The sequence below is a fragment of the Trichomycterus rosablanca genome, chromosome 19, assembly GCF_030014385.1.
Source record: "Trichomycterus rosablanca isolate fTriRos1 chromosome 19, fTriRos1.hap1, whole genome shotgun sequence".
Taxonomy (NCBI): domain Eukaryota; kingdom Metazoa; phylum Chordata; class Actinopteri; order Siluriformes; family Trichomycteridae; genus Trichomycterus; species Trichomycterus rosablanca.
This window is the reverse complement of record NC_086006.1, coordinates 14203687-14216439: the sequence shown is the minus strand read 5'-3', so window position 1 is coordinate 14216439 and position 12753 is coordinate 14203687. Positions and strand designations below refer to the sequence as shown.

General features: G+C 38.2%; 1 protein-coding gene across 1 annotated transcript; it reads right to left on the bottom strand.

Moving 5' to 3' along the window:
* Window positions 1-348: 348 nt before the first annotated feature.
* On the bottom strand, window positions 349-10730 carry slc16a7 (solute carrier family 16 member 7). Its single transcript, XM_063016122.1, has 5 exons — window positions 10672-10730; window positions 6790-7017; window positions 6091-6234; window positions 3010-3873; window positions 349-1302 (listed from the first exon to the last, which is right to left on the bottom strand). The coding sequence occupies exons 2-5, from the start codon at window positions 7004-7006 to the stop codon at window positions 1082-1084; spliced, it is 1446 nt and encodes a 481-aa protein (XP_062872192.1). The 5' UTR covers window positions 7007-7017; window positions 10672-10730; the 3' UTR covers window positions 349-1081.
* Window positions 10731-12753: the final 2023 nt, after the last annotated feature.

Here is a 12753-nt window from a genome sequence, read left to right as displayed (position 1 = left end):
GACAGCACTTCTGAACTCTCGTTGGCGCCCCCCGGCGGCGCTTCTAGATTTCCGTCGACAGCCCGCTTTAGAGCTTTTTTGTCATGCCTGCCTCGGAACTTTCTTAACTACTCCAATTTGCCCGTTGCCCCAGCTCTCCTTATAAATGTTCCTTGATGAGGAGCAGCTGGGGCTGATTAGCTTAGGAGCCAATCACCTGAGAGGCATGGCAGGAGAGTGAGTGTGCACACGGAGAGGGGGGTGTGGCACACAGAAGCTCAGTCATGACATACTGTGTAAATACTATTTAGAAAATTGTTCTACAAACCCACACAATACCATTTTGAAAACTGATAATACACATAACGATTCTGTAAATAAAAACTTTTTAATGGTTTAATAAAAATATGTTATGGGAAAAAAAATTTTTTGGCAATATCAGTGTTGTAGTAATATCATACTGTATAACTTTGGATAAATGGATTCAGAAACTATTCAGACCCCTTGTTTTCTTGCACACTTTTCTTGCACACTGTATTATGCTGTGGATTTGATTTTGAATGAATTTTTTTTATCTAATGTACAATTTACCAGCCATAATAATAAAGTAAAACATGTTTTTAGTTCTTCAAAAAAAAATTTTTATTCAAAAATTAAAATCTCTTATTCCTAAACGTATTCAGACCAATCCATTGAAATTGCACGGGTGGACTCCAGTTGAGCTCTAGACATGTTTAAAGATTAAATGAAGCAAAATGGTTGCATGTTACCGTTATTTAAAGTGCCACAGCAAATAATGATTTTGTGAAAGAGATTTTAGTTCTTAATTTTTTTATAAATTTGCAAAAAAAAAACTTCAAAAGCTCATTTTTCACTTTGTCAATGTGTGATTAAGTGTAGATTGGTACATAAAAATATTGATTATATCTGGTGTGAAATAAGTGAAGGGGTCTGAAAGCTTTCTGAATCCACTGTATATAGTGTCTATCAATAATAGACTAATTCTGTCAATTATAGTACATGAAAAGCTATTTTACTTGTATTTGTAAATGCATACATTAAGTCTCTTTGCTAAATGAGTCAGTATATTGCTCTTCCTGACTCAATCTGATGTTTGCTCAACGTCATAAGAGTCCTCCACAACAGCAAGTTCTTTGGCTGAACCAATCTGCAGCTCTTCCTCTTTCTGCTTTTGCTCCTCCACCTTCAGCCATTTGTAGTTAAAGTAGTTCATGATAAAGAGAAATAGTCCAGGAATCACCATTACAATACCAGATGCAATATACATGTACTTATAGTCCATGAAGAGATCAACCAAAGCACCTAAAGAAGAACAAGGCAACAGCATACACCTATCAGTGTACTATATTCATTGGTCTTGCATATACAGTGTATCACAAAAGTGAGTACACCCCTCACATTTCTGCAAATATTTTATTATATCTTTTCATGGGACGACACTATAGACATGAAACTTGGATATAACTTAGAGTAGTCAGTGTACAGCTTGTATAGCAGTGTAGATTTACTGTCTTCTGAAAATAACTCAACACACAGCCATTAATGTCTAAATGGCTGGCAACATAAGTGAGTACACCCCACAGTGAACATGTCCAAATTGTGCCCAAAGTGTCAATATTTTGTGTGACCACCATTATTATCACTGCCTTAACCCTCCTGGGCATGGAATTCACCAGAGCTGCACAGGTTGCTACTGGAATCCTCTTCCACTCCTCCATGATGACATCACGGAGCTGGTGGATGTTAGACACCTTGAACTCCTCCACCTTCCACTTGAGGATGCGCCACAGGTGCTCAATTGGGTTTAGTCCATCACCTTTACCTTCAGCATTCTCAGCAAGGCAGTTGTCATCTTGGAGGTTGTGTTTGGGGTCGTTATCCTGTTGGAAAACTGCCATGAGGCCCAGTTTTCGAAGGGAGGGGATCATGCTCTGTTTCAGAATGTCACAGTACATGTTGGAATTCATGTTTCCCTCAATGAACTGCAGCTCCCCAGTGCCAGCAACACTCATGCAGCCCAAGACCATGATGCTACCACCACCATGCTTGACTGTAGACAAGGTACAGTTGTCTTGGTACTTCTCACCAGGGCGCCACCACACATGCTGGACACCATCTGAGCCAAACAAGTTTATCTTGGTCTCGTCAGACCACAGGGCATTCCAGTAATCCATGTTCTTGGACTGCTTGTCTTCAGCAAACTGTTTGCGGGCTTTCTTGTGCGTCAGCTTCCTTCTGGGATGACGACCATGCAGACCGAGTTGATGCAGTGTGCGGTGTATGGTCTGAGCACTGACAGGCTGACCTCCCACGTCTTCAACCTCTGCAGCAATGCTGGCAGCACTCATGTGTCTATTTTTTAAAGCCAACCTCTGGATATGACGCCGAACACGTGGACTCAACTTCTTTGGTCAACCCTGGCGAAGCCTGTTCCGAGTGGAACCTGTCCTGGAAAACCGCTGTATGACCTTGGGCACCATGCTGTAGCTCAGTTTCAGGGTGTTAGCAATCTTCTTATAGCCCAGGCCATCTTTGTGGAGAGCAACAATTCTATTTCTCACATCCTCAGAGAGTTCTTTGCCATGAGGTGCCATGTTGAATATCCAGTGGCCAGTATGAGAGAATTGTACCCAAAACACCAAATATAACAGCCCTGCTCCCCATGTACACCTGGGACCTTGACACATGACACCAGGGAGGGACAACGACACATTTGGGCACAATTTGGACATGTTCACTGTGGGGTGTACTCACTTATGTTGCCAGCTATTTAGACATTAATGGCTGTGTGTTGAGTTATTTTCAGAAGACAGTAAATCTACACTGCTATACAAGCTGTACACTGACTACTCTAAGTTATATCCAAGTTTCATGTCTATAGTGTTGTCCCATGAAAAGATATAATGAAATATTTGCAGAAATGTGAGGGGTGTACTCACTTTCGTGATACACTGTATGTTAAAGCAAATAATTATGTAATATGTCATTATGTGCATGTGCATGATTTACCAGCAATTGGGGGTCCAAGGAGAACAGGGCCACATTCTATGATAGTAGAAAGCCCAACTGCACTGGAGAACCTCTGTGCCCCCACTAAATCCATTAGCACCTCAAAAAGCAGTGCACACAGCATTCCAAAGGCCAGACCGAAGACGACAGCATACACTACCAGCCCTGTATACCCTGACAACAGGGGTAACGCCAAATGACACACACCGTTATATGCCACAGAAAAGCTAAAAAAGTACTGAATTCTGGGTCGGATCCATTTAGTGTTGGCCACTAGGCCAGTTCCAGGCCGTGCCACCATGTCAACCAGAGCAAAGATAGAAAGCAGAAGGGCAGCAGAGTACTCATCAATCCCCTGGTGCTTAGCATAGGGGGCCAGAAACACAACCGGGGCAAAGAATCCAAAAAACATTACAACATTACCCACCAAGTAGATTAGGTAACCACGGTGTTTGAAGAGCGAAAGGTCAAATAAGTTCACAAAGGAAGCACATCCCGTCTTGTTGAGCTGTTGCTTTTCACTGACTAAGCCAACAGCCTGAGAGTGATCATTCTCTAGTCCTTTGCCAACCTCACTGACTGTTTCATTACCACCACTGCTTTGGTTTTGAGCTGGCTTTGTTCTGATGCTTATAGGCCTCATTAAAGCTCCAGCAACACAGCAGTTGAGCAGTATGGCCCCCAGGATAAAGAAACTCCCTCGCCACCCAAAGGTGTCAAACAGGAACTGGTTAAGTGGGGCCAAAGTGGACAAAAACACTGGACTCCCAGCCATGGCCAATCCATTTGCCATGGGTCGTTTCACAAAGAAGTATTTACCAATAATGGTCAGGGCAGGTTGTAGATTAAAGGCAAGGCCAAGACCTGAGAAATAAATTTATGCAAAGACGTAAATTTCACAGTTAATTCCTTGTTGTCTGTAACTTTTACACTTATTGATTATTCTTGGAAAATGTTTAGCTTTATTTTATAAATCTTAATTCCCATAACTTCTGGACATTATGTGAAATGCTAATAAAAATCAAAAACTGCTTGACCTCTTAATTTAAAAACAATATATTTTTATTATGTATTACAATTTAAACATTTTTCATTCCTTTGTTTATTTACACTCATTACAAATGTAATGCCTGCATAATGTTCCGAAAAGTTGGGGCAGAAGTATGTTTAAGATAAGATAACACTTAAATTTTCCCACTGGGGAAGTTAACGTAAAGTTTATCACTGTCATTACCTTTCTTTAACAATACTTAGGTGGCACAGCGGTAAAATACGCTAGCACACCAGAGCTGGGATTTTCAAATACATCGTTTGGAATCTCAGCTCTGCCATCCAGCTGGGCTGGGCGGCCACATGAACAACGATTGGCTGTTGTTCAGGGGTGGGATGAGCCAGACCAGGGTTCCTCATAACTGGTGCAATTACGACCTCTGCTGGCTGATTGATGGCGCCTGCACAGAGTTGGGAAATAATGCTGATCAGGGTATGGCTCTTCATACACAAGCCTGATCCACATATGAACTCGCCTCGTGCAGGTGAAAAGAGGCAGTTGGTACTGCTCACGTGTCGGAGGGGGCGTGTATCAGCAGTCAGTCAGCAGTGGAGGGTTGTATTGGTAGAGGTGAAGCATAATGCAACCAGGGTAATTGGATATGACTAGATTAGGGGAGAAAAGGGAAAAAATCAGAGAAAAAAAGAGAAAATAAATAAATAAATAAAGGGTCCTAATTGGCCACAGTTTTACAAAGTAATCTTGAGCCTATGGGTAACATTTATCAAAGAACTAGCCCAGTACAACCCAGTAATATTTAATAGTGGTTTTCACCTTTGCAGTTTACAATATCTTGTCTTTATTCTTTGTTTTAATATGGGCTAAAATAGAGTAATACATTTTTGACACTTTGTATATTGCATAGTTGCATTGTAACTGTGGTTTGTACATTAAACATAAGCCAAAGAGATTTTGGAAATTAAATAAAATAAAATAATGTACAGCTGATAAAAGCCCTTCTGGCGATAATGAATCAACATTTCAACATTTAAAAATGATACTTAAATGTAAATAATAGTAACATACTACAATCTGACACTGTTAAAGCTATTGCTTGACACAAGAACTGAGCTCAATCGTTAAACATTGGAGTAGTGGCCAATTTTGTCTTTGACCTTGGTTATCATTAACCAGATATGCACGAACACTAAAAGAGGAGGCTCTTCTGAACCTTCCGGTTCGAGGCTCGGTGTTGCCACCGGTCGGCTGGGCGCCATCTGGCGGGCATAATTGGCAGTGCCTGCAGGGTGGGGGACCGGACTATATGTGGGTGGGTGGGTCTTCATGCGCTGTGTAAGGACCCTGATTTGCAGAAGAGACGACCGTGCAGAATGCACGGACGAGAAGAGGAGGGCTGTACACGTGTAAAGAAGGCGTGGGGCAGCGGCGTGCTCTCCTTGGATGCAGGTCTGGTGTGCCTGTTAGCAGCGGAAGACAGATTGGAAGCGCTAAAAATTGGGAGAACAATTGGGGAGAAAATTCGGAGGGAGAAAAAAAAAAAATAAAAAAAAAAAAATAAAAATAAAAAAAAAGAGCAGGCTCACAATACTATCTAATCAGATATTTTAAGGGTCAGACCGGAAGTATAACCATACTTTTTTCATTTGAAACTATTTTAAGTTGTTTTTTGCTTTGTTTTCGGTTTTTATACTTACTCTCTCTTCAACTCCACTATTTTTCACACTAAAATACAACTCAGGTCAAAGCCCCTTAGTGGTGCAATACATTTTCATTACTATTTAAATATTGCAATATAGTTTGAGCCCAGATGACAGTCATCCTAACTTGAGAGAGCATAACTCCCCCTGATCTCTGAGAGTGAGGTGTGACTTTCCAGTCTCAGAGTATCAGTTCCTATATCCAGTGTCTCTGGGCCTTTAAGTCTGTGAATTCATTTACATTAGCTTGCTGTTTGTTATGTGTCTATGAACCACTTTTTTATTCAGGGACACGTTCTGATCTGTTTAACGGCAAATAAAATCAAACAATTATATATACAGCTGGGATGTTATCAATAATAACAGCCATACCTCCAATAACTCCAACTGATAGGTACAGATGCATGATGGTAGTGCCAAAAGAAGCTATCACCATAGAGACCCCAGCCATTAGGCCACCAGTAATGACCACTGGCCTGCTCCCATAGCGATTGACTAGTATGCTGCTGATAGGTCCTGCTCAAAGAGAAACAAGGTTTAATGGAGATGAAAAGAGCAGAGGTAGCAAAAGGTCTCACACAAATGTCAGAGAAATGTGTTGGTCTAGTTTTTTTTCACAAGGAACCGCAAACACCATAGAATTGTTGGGTCATGCAACTATGGTGACTCACATAAAATCTTTGCTTAACCTTCACATATTGTTTATTATTTAGCAACAGACAGCCCACAGCTAAAAAATCAAGGGTCAATTTCACCTATATTATGTTTGTATATTAGGTGGATTGATTTAATATTTAAAATATTTTATTAATTACAGTAGATTAAACCCATTCTGTTCAAGTTAATAAAAAAACAATCTTTGTACTTTTTTGTTTTTAGGCAAAAATCATGTTAAACTCAGTATTTAACACTTTATGCCAGGTGATGAAACTAGATTAAAAAAACACTTGTGCTTTGTAACAGTCAAGGTTTGTTATAATATGTGAAGGGCTGTTTTCCTTTTTTTGCAACAGTAGGTCAGACTCAAATGCTTTGAAATTATTTAATAAATAATAAAGACAAAACATTTACCTCCTGCATACATTGTAGCCAGCATAATTGAGGAGACCCATGCAATTTCACTGTATGAGATAGAGAAGTACTCCTGGATCTCCTTGAAGTAGATCGTGAGGGACTTGGGAAAGGCGTACGAGAAGCCAATGGATATAAATGATCCAAACACTACAGCCCAGCCCCATCCTCCATCAGGAGGCACGTAGCCCAGGTCAACAGTGGTCGCAGGGGGCATTGTGGGTATTTCTAATTCAGACACAAATATATGTAAGTGGTGGTATCGCTGGTAATAGTTCCAAAAATGGGACAGTAAATAATATGCAGTAGTTTTACAAAAAACTGCACAAAATATAATAATCTTATCAACTTTATTATTTTTGTATATCTAATTGTTAGATTTGCTAGATGTCTGCAACACATTTCAAATCCAAAAGTTCAGACAGGGGCAATTTAAGACTGGAAAGTTTGTGGATATTTTTTACATGTAAATTGGTATTAAGTAATGCTAGTAATGCGATGGGTTGAGGTTTGCCACTTTGAGAAAAACTGTGAGTGAATAGTACAAGTTCAAAAACAACATTTCTTGCAATTGTGTGGCACAGTAGTCTAACTGAGATCTCAAGATCCCAATGTTGATTCTCAGCTGTACTATTAACCTGGCTGGATATCCACACAGGCACAACTGACTGTTGTAGGGAGGTTCAGTGACAGCATGTGTGTCAGGGGAGCATGTGATAGTGTCACCTTAACTCTCCTTGTCCAGGATGGGGGACTAGATTGGAGAAAAAATTGGGGAATTCACAATTAAAATAAGTTAAAAAAAAAAAATATATATGTTTTTTATTGCTTGATTGGAAAAAAAAAAGTTTTAACAACTTCTATACAGTCCTTAACATAATTACAAACCCTATTTCCAAAAATTGAGACATTTTGTAAAATACAACCCCAAATCAGAAAAAGTTGGGACAGCATGGAAAATGCAAATAATAAAAAAACACAGAGTTTCTTACATTTACTTTGACTTTTATTACTCTTCAGACATTCTGCTCAACTTCATTTTAATTATTAATAAACATCCATTCCTGCATTTCAGGCCTGAAACACATTCCAAAAAAAGTTGGGACAGTAAAGCATTTACCACTTTGTATGTTTCCATTCCTTTTCACCACACTTAAAAGACGTTTTGGCACCGAGGATACCAAGTGATTTAGTGTTACAGCTTTTATTTTGTCTCATTCTTCCTGCAAACACGTCTTAAGATGTGCAACAGTACGGGGTCGTCATTGTCGCATTTTTTGTTTCAAAATTCTCGGGGACAGGTCAGGACTGCAGGCAGACCAGTCCAGTACCCGTACCCTCTTCTTCTGCAGCCATGCCTTTGTACTGTGTGCAGCATGTGGTTTTGCATTGTCTTGTTGAAAAATGCATGGACGTCCCTGGAAAAGATGACGTCTTGAAGGCAGCATATGTTGCTCTAAGAACCCAATGTACTTTTCGGCATTAATGCTGCTATCACAGAAGTGCCAAGGGCACTGACACAGCCCCATACCATGACAGACCCTGGCTTTTGGACTTGTTGCTGATAACAGTCTGGATGGTCCTTTTTGTCTTTGGTCTGGAGCAAACAGCATCTATTTTTTCCAAAATTCATCTGACCACAATACACGTTTCCACTGTGTGATGGTCCATCCTAGATGCCTTCGAGACCAGAGAAGTCGACGCCGCTTCTGGACATGGTTAACATAAGGCTTCTTTTTTTGCATAGTAAAGTTTTAAGTGGCATTTGTGCATGTAACTCCATATTGTAGTGCTTGACAAAGGTTTGCCACAGTAAAGTAAGCCTGCTCCCTTGGCCTTTACGCACTGAAATTCCTCCTGATTCCTTTTATCGTTTAATGATATTATGCACTGTAGAGGGAGAAATATGCAAATCCAATCTTTCTTTAAGGTACATTGTTTTTAAACATTTCAATCATTTTCTCACACATTTGTTGACAAACTGGAGATCCTCTGGCCATCTTTGCTCATCAAAGACTCCTTTCCTGGATGCTGCTTTTGTACCAAACCATGATTACAATCACCTGTTGACATCACCTGTTTGGAATCACATCATTATTTAGTTTTTTCACCTATTTACTACCCCTAAATTGCCCACGTCCCAACTTTTTTTGGAATGTGTTGCAGGTCTGAAAGGCAGGAATGGGGGTATATTAACAAATGAAATGAAGTTAAACAGGCAAAACATGAAATATCTTGGGTTCAAACTGTCTGCAATCAAATAAAAGTCAAAGTAAATGTAAGGAACACTGCATTTTTATTTTATTTGCATTTTCCATAGTGTCAAAAAACTGTGATGTGTAAATTATCTCAAACTTTTATGTAACTGACAAAAGTACTATCAATTCTTTTTTAATTATTTAGGAAGCCTCCATGACAATAGTACCTTGACACATATGTAAGTCACTTATGCTATGGGTGCCAATATCATGACAGATGTTAACTTTTGAACCTTTAGCTGAAAACAGTCTGAAGGGTCCTTTTTGCCCTTGGAACAGATCAAGCGATGTCCATTTCCCCAAAGACCAGATGAAACTTGGACTCATTTGACCACAGCACATGTTTTTATTGTCTTTTGTTCCATCTGAGATGAGCTCAGGCCCAGAGAGCATTTCCACTAAGAACTGATGTACGGTCGTATTTCATGATGCAGAGACGGACTGTGTTATGTGACTACAATTTTCTAAAGAACTCCCAAGTCCATGTGGCAATGTTTTTCACTGTATCATGTTGCTTTCTGATGCAATACCATCTAAGGGCTCAAAGGTCCCACACATTTAACAGTGGTTTCTGGTCATGCCTTACACAGATTTTTTTTTCATTTCCTGAGTCTTTGTGCAGTATAATGTACAGTAGGTGTTGAAAATATTTGCAATCTTGCATTGAGAAACGTTCATTTTTAACTGATTGACAGTTCTCTTATGACGTTTGGCACAAAGTGGTGAGACATGACCCATTTTTTTAAAGACTGAGCCTTGAACCCTAAGCGAATTTTTCTTCACTCACCTGGTACCAATTTCCCTCCTTATTGTGGAATATTGCTAAATATTTTAACTTAAATATACTTGAGTGTGTTGTAAGCATACATTTTAAAATATGTTTATATTTACAAAATTCACAGGTTTGTCAGCCTAAACATTAAATGCAATTTCTTTTTGTTTTTGTCAGTTAAATCAAGATTCTTTGTTCATATTCATAGTCTTCATATATCAACCCCCCACAATGTCTCAAAGATCTTCTCCCCCACCTAGTATATATAGTGTCTTCCTGTATAGTTGTAATTTGTCACACTACTGTATTTATTTTATTTTTATTTTATTTTATTCTACTTTTATTTTCTCTAACTGTGTTTACTATGTGCTGGAGCTGCTGTAACACTCGGATATCCCCCATGGGGATTAATAAAATAATCTTATTTTATCTCATCATACATCAATATACTTATAACATACCAATAAATCTGATTCTGATTTAAAAGAAAAAAAGACAATCCTCTATAATTATTTGCTTTTTTTTACTTACATGTTCTGTAAAAGATAAAAGATAAAAAAGTTTGAAAGCAAGTAATTTTAAAAGTATAAAAAGAAAACGATTTTTTAATTTACATTCACCTTGTTTTTTTTCCAAAGCTAATTTTGTGTAAAAACAAATGTAAACAATGAATGCTGCAATAAAAATTATTGAAAAAAATGGCAAGTTCAGAACCTTAACACTATTTTTGCAAGCATTAAATCAAACCATATTGTTCTGTATAGACAAACACATTACTGTATTTTTAGGCAGTTTGCTACAATAAATATTACACATTGTGTGTTGTTAATATTCTGAATAGTACATACTTACCTTTATGTGTGGAGCTTAGAGATTATGGTAAATGCATGTTTGACTTTGTATCTTTCTCTGATTGCACAAGTATGAGTAGCAAAAAAAACGTTAAAAACTCCTGCACCCCCACCTGTTGCTCACACTCTTGGAGCTTTTGGTGGATTCTCCTTTAATAGCCTTTTTAATCAACCTTTTTGAGTATGTTTTTTAGTTTGCTTCAGGCATCAGATTAAATTTTGCTTCTGAAAAGCTGGTCAGCCAAAACACTAAAGTCATTTCTTTGCACTTTAGTTAGTTAAATAATTGTTTTTTTTTAATAGCATCCCAACTGTCTCAGCTGTTTCAGAAATGGGGTTTGTACTTCATTTAGCATGGTATGTTACAAATATTACAAACACTTTCTAATAAATGTACAGATGAATAAACAAATCTGTTACAATAAATTAATTTAAATAAGTTAATAAGGAATATAGCCACAGTTTCATGTCAAACAGCTTTCACCTTGTGGGCCTATCATTTTGAAAAAGGTTTTTTTACACGGTAAAAAAAAAGTGGAAATTTCCTGCACAATCTATAACTTCACGTTAGACTTAATGGTTTTAAAAGTGGGGCTATGAAAAAAGGTTGTATTTAGGCTGCTTTTTATCATACAAAGTTTTATAGCAGTTTGACTGACTTATCATCCTGGAATATTAAATAGAATAGAATAGAATCTATATTGTCACTATACACAGGTACAATGAAATGGCATCTCTCCAATAGAGGTAGTAGCAGCAGTAGAGAAAAAGAAAGGTTTTTGTGTGTGTGCATGCTCAGTCTTTTCTCAGTCCTGTGGTGTGGTTTTTGTCTGGATGGGAAAGGGTGTGATGGAAGCCACAGCTCTGGGAAAAAGCTGTTCCTTAGCCTATTAGTGTGTGCTTTTTAGAATAGTTAGGGTTCATCTGGTGCTGTAAACTGCTACATATATTTTGACCTTGCAAAGCAAGTTTTGTGACTCGTATTTTTACAAGTTGAGATTTGACTTGCTTCATTTTGCTTATGCTTTGCATAATATTTATGTGTTCCCATTTTTTTCTGACTGATGAAACTACAATGTAGACACTCACTGTTTACTCTTCCTGTCAACTGCCTCGTCAGCTTTTTTTAATTATTATTTTTTTATCATTATTTATTTTAGTTTTTAATATTGCATATCGTTATACCAAATATCTTGTCATTCCTTAATTCTCCACTAGGGTTCAGCACCAATCAAGTTTCTGAGCACTGAATATTTTGGTACAGGCTTCAACTGAGGCCTACTGATCATGGAACCGGCATTTTGAAGTAGCTGAAAGATCCAGTTAGAAAACTAAATATGCAACACCCATCCACAGTTTTTCAAAGCTCAATGATAGGATTTAAAAGCTGTAAATAATTTAGGGCAGGCTGTATTTACAGACCTTGGCTACTCATACTATGTTAATGTCCTTGTGCCTTTTTGAGCTCATACCAGTATGAAGGATTCTGTTATATTCTAAAATAACATATTTCACAGAAATATGCATAAATTGTGTTTGCAGTATAAACACCAGTGTTGTGTATAGGACAACAGCATCTTTAAACTGGTAAAATTATGAATAAAATGTCTGTGAGCTTTTAGGCCTTTGTAGAATGTGGATCTTAGGGCTATTAGTAAATGGCCAGCTGACAAATTGGGTGATCTGTAAATGTATAACAGTAATATCAGTTTTGTATATTCTTTTGGAACATGTTAGACTACAGACTGTGTGTTATCTTTAATTAGAAGAATACGTCATGTCTTATGGGTTGTGTCTTTGCTAAAAACATTGGCTTTTATTATGCATGTCTGATTTAACATAATGTAATGTTGCTCTGTGATTCTTACTAAGGTTTAAAATGTACTGATTCATTAAAATCTGTGTTGCTTTGTATTTTTAAAACAAATTGGGCCTAGTCCTGTCTTTCCCCGTGCCTGCTGCATGTTTCTGGCAGCACTAAACAAAGATAATTACTCAGGAAGCAGTCTGACCAATCAGCTGGGGACTTACATGCTGTCAGTGGGAGGGTAGCCAGTCACGGCTCGTCTCTGATCACACACAG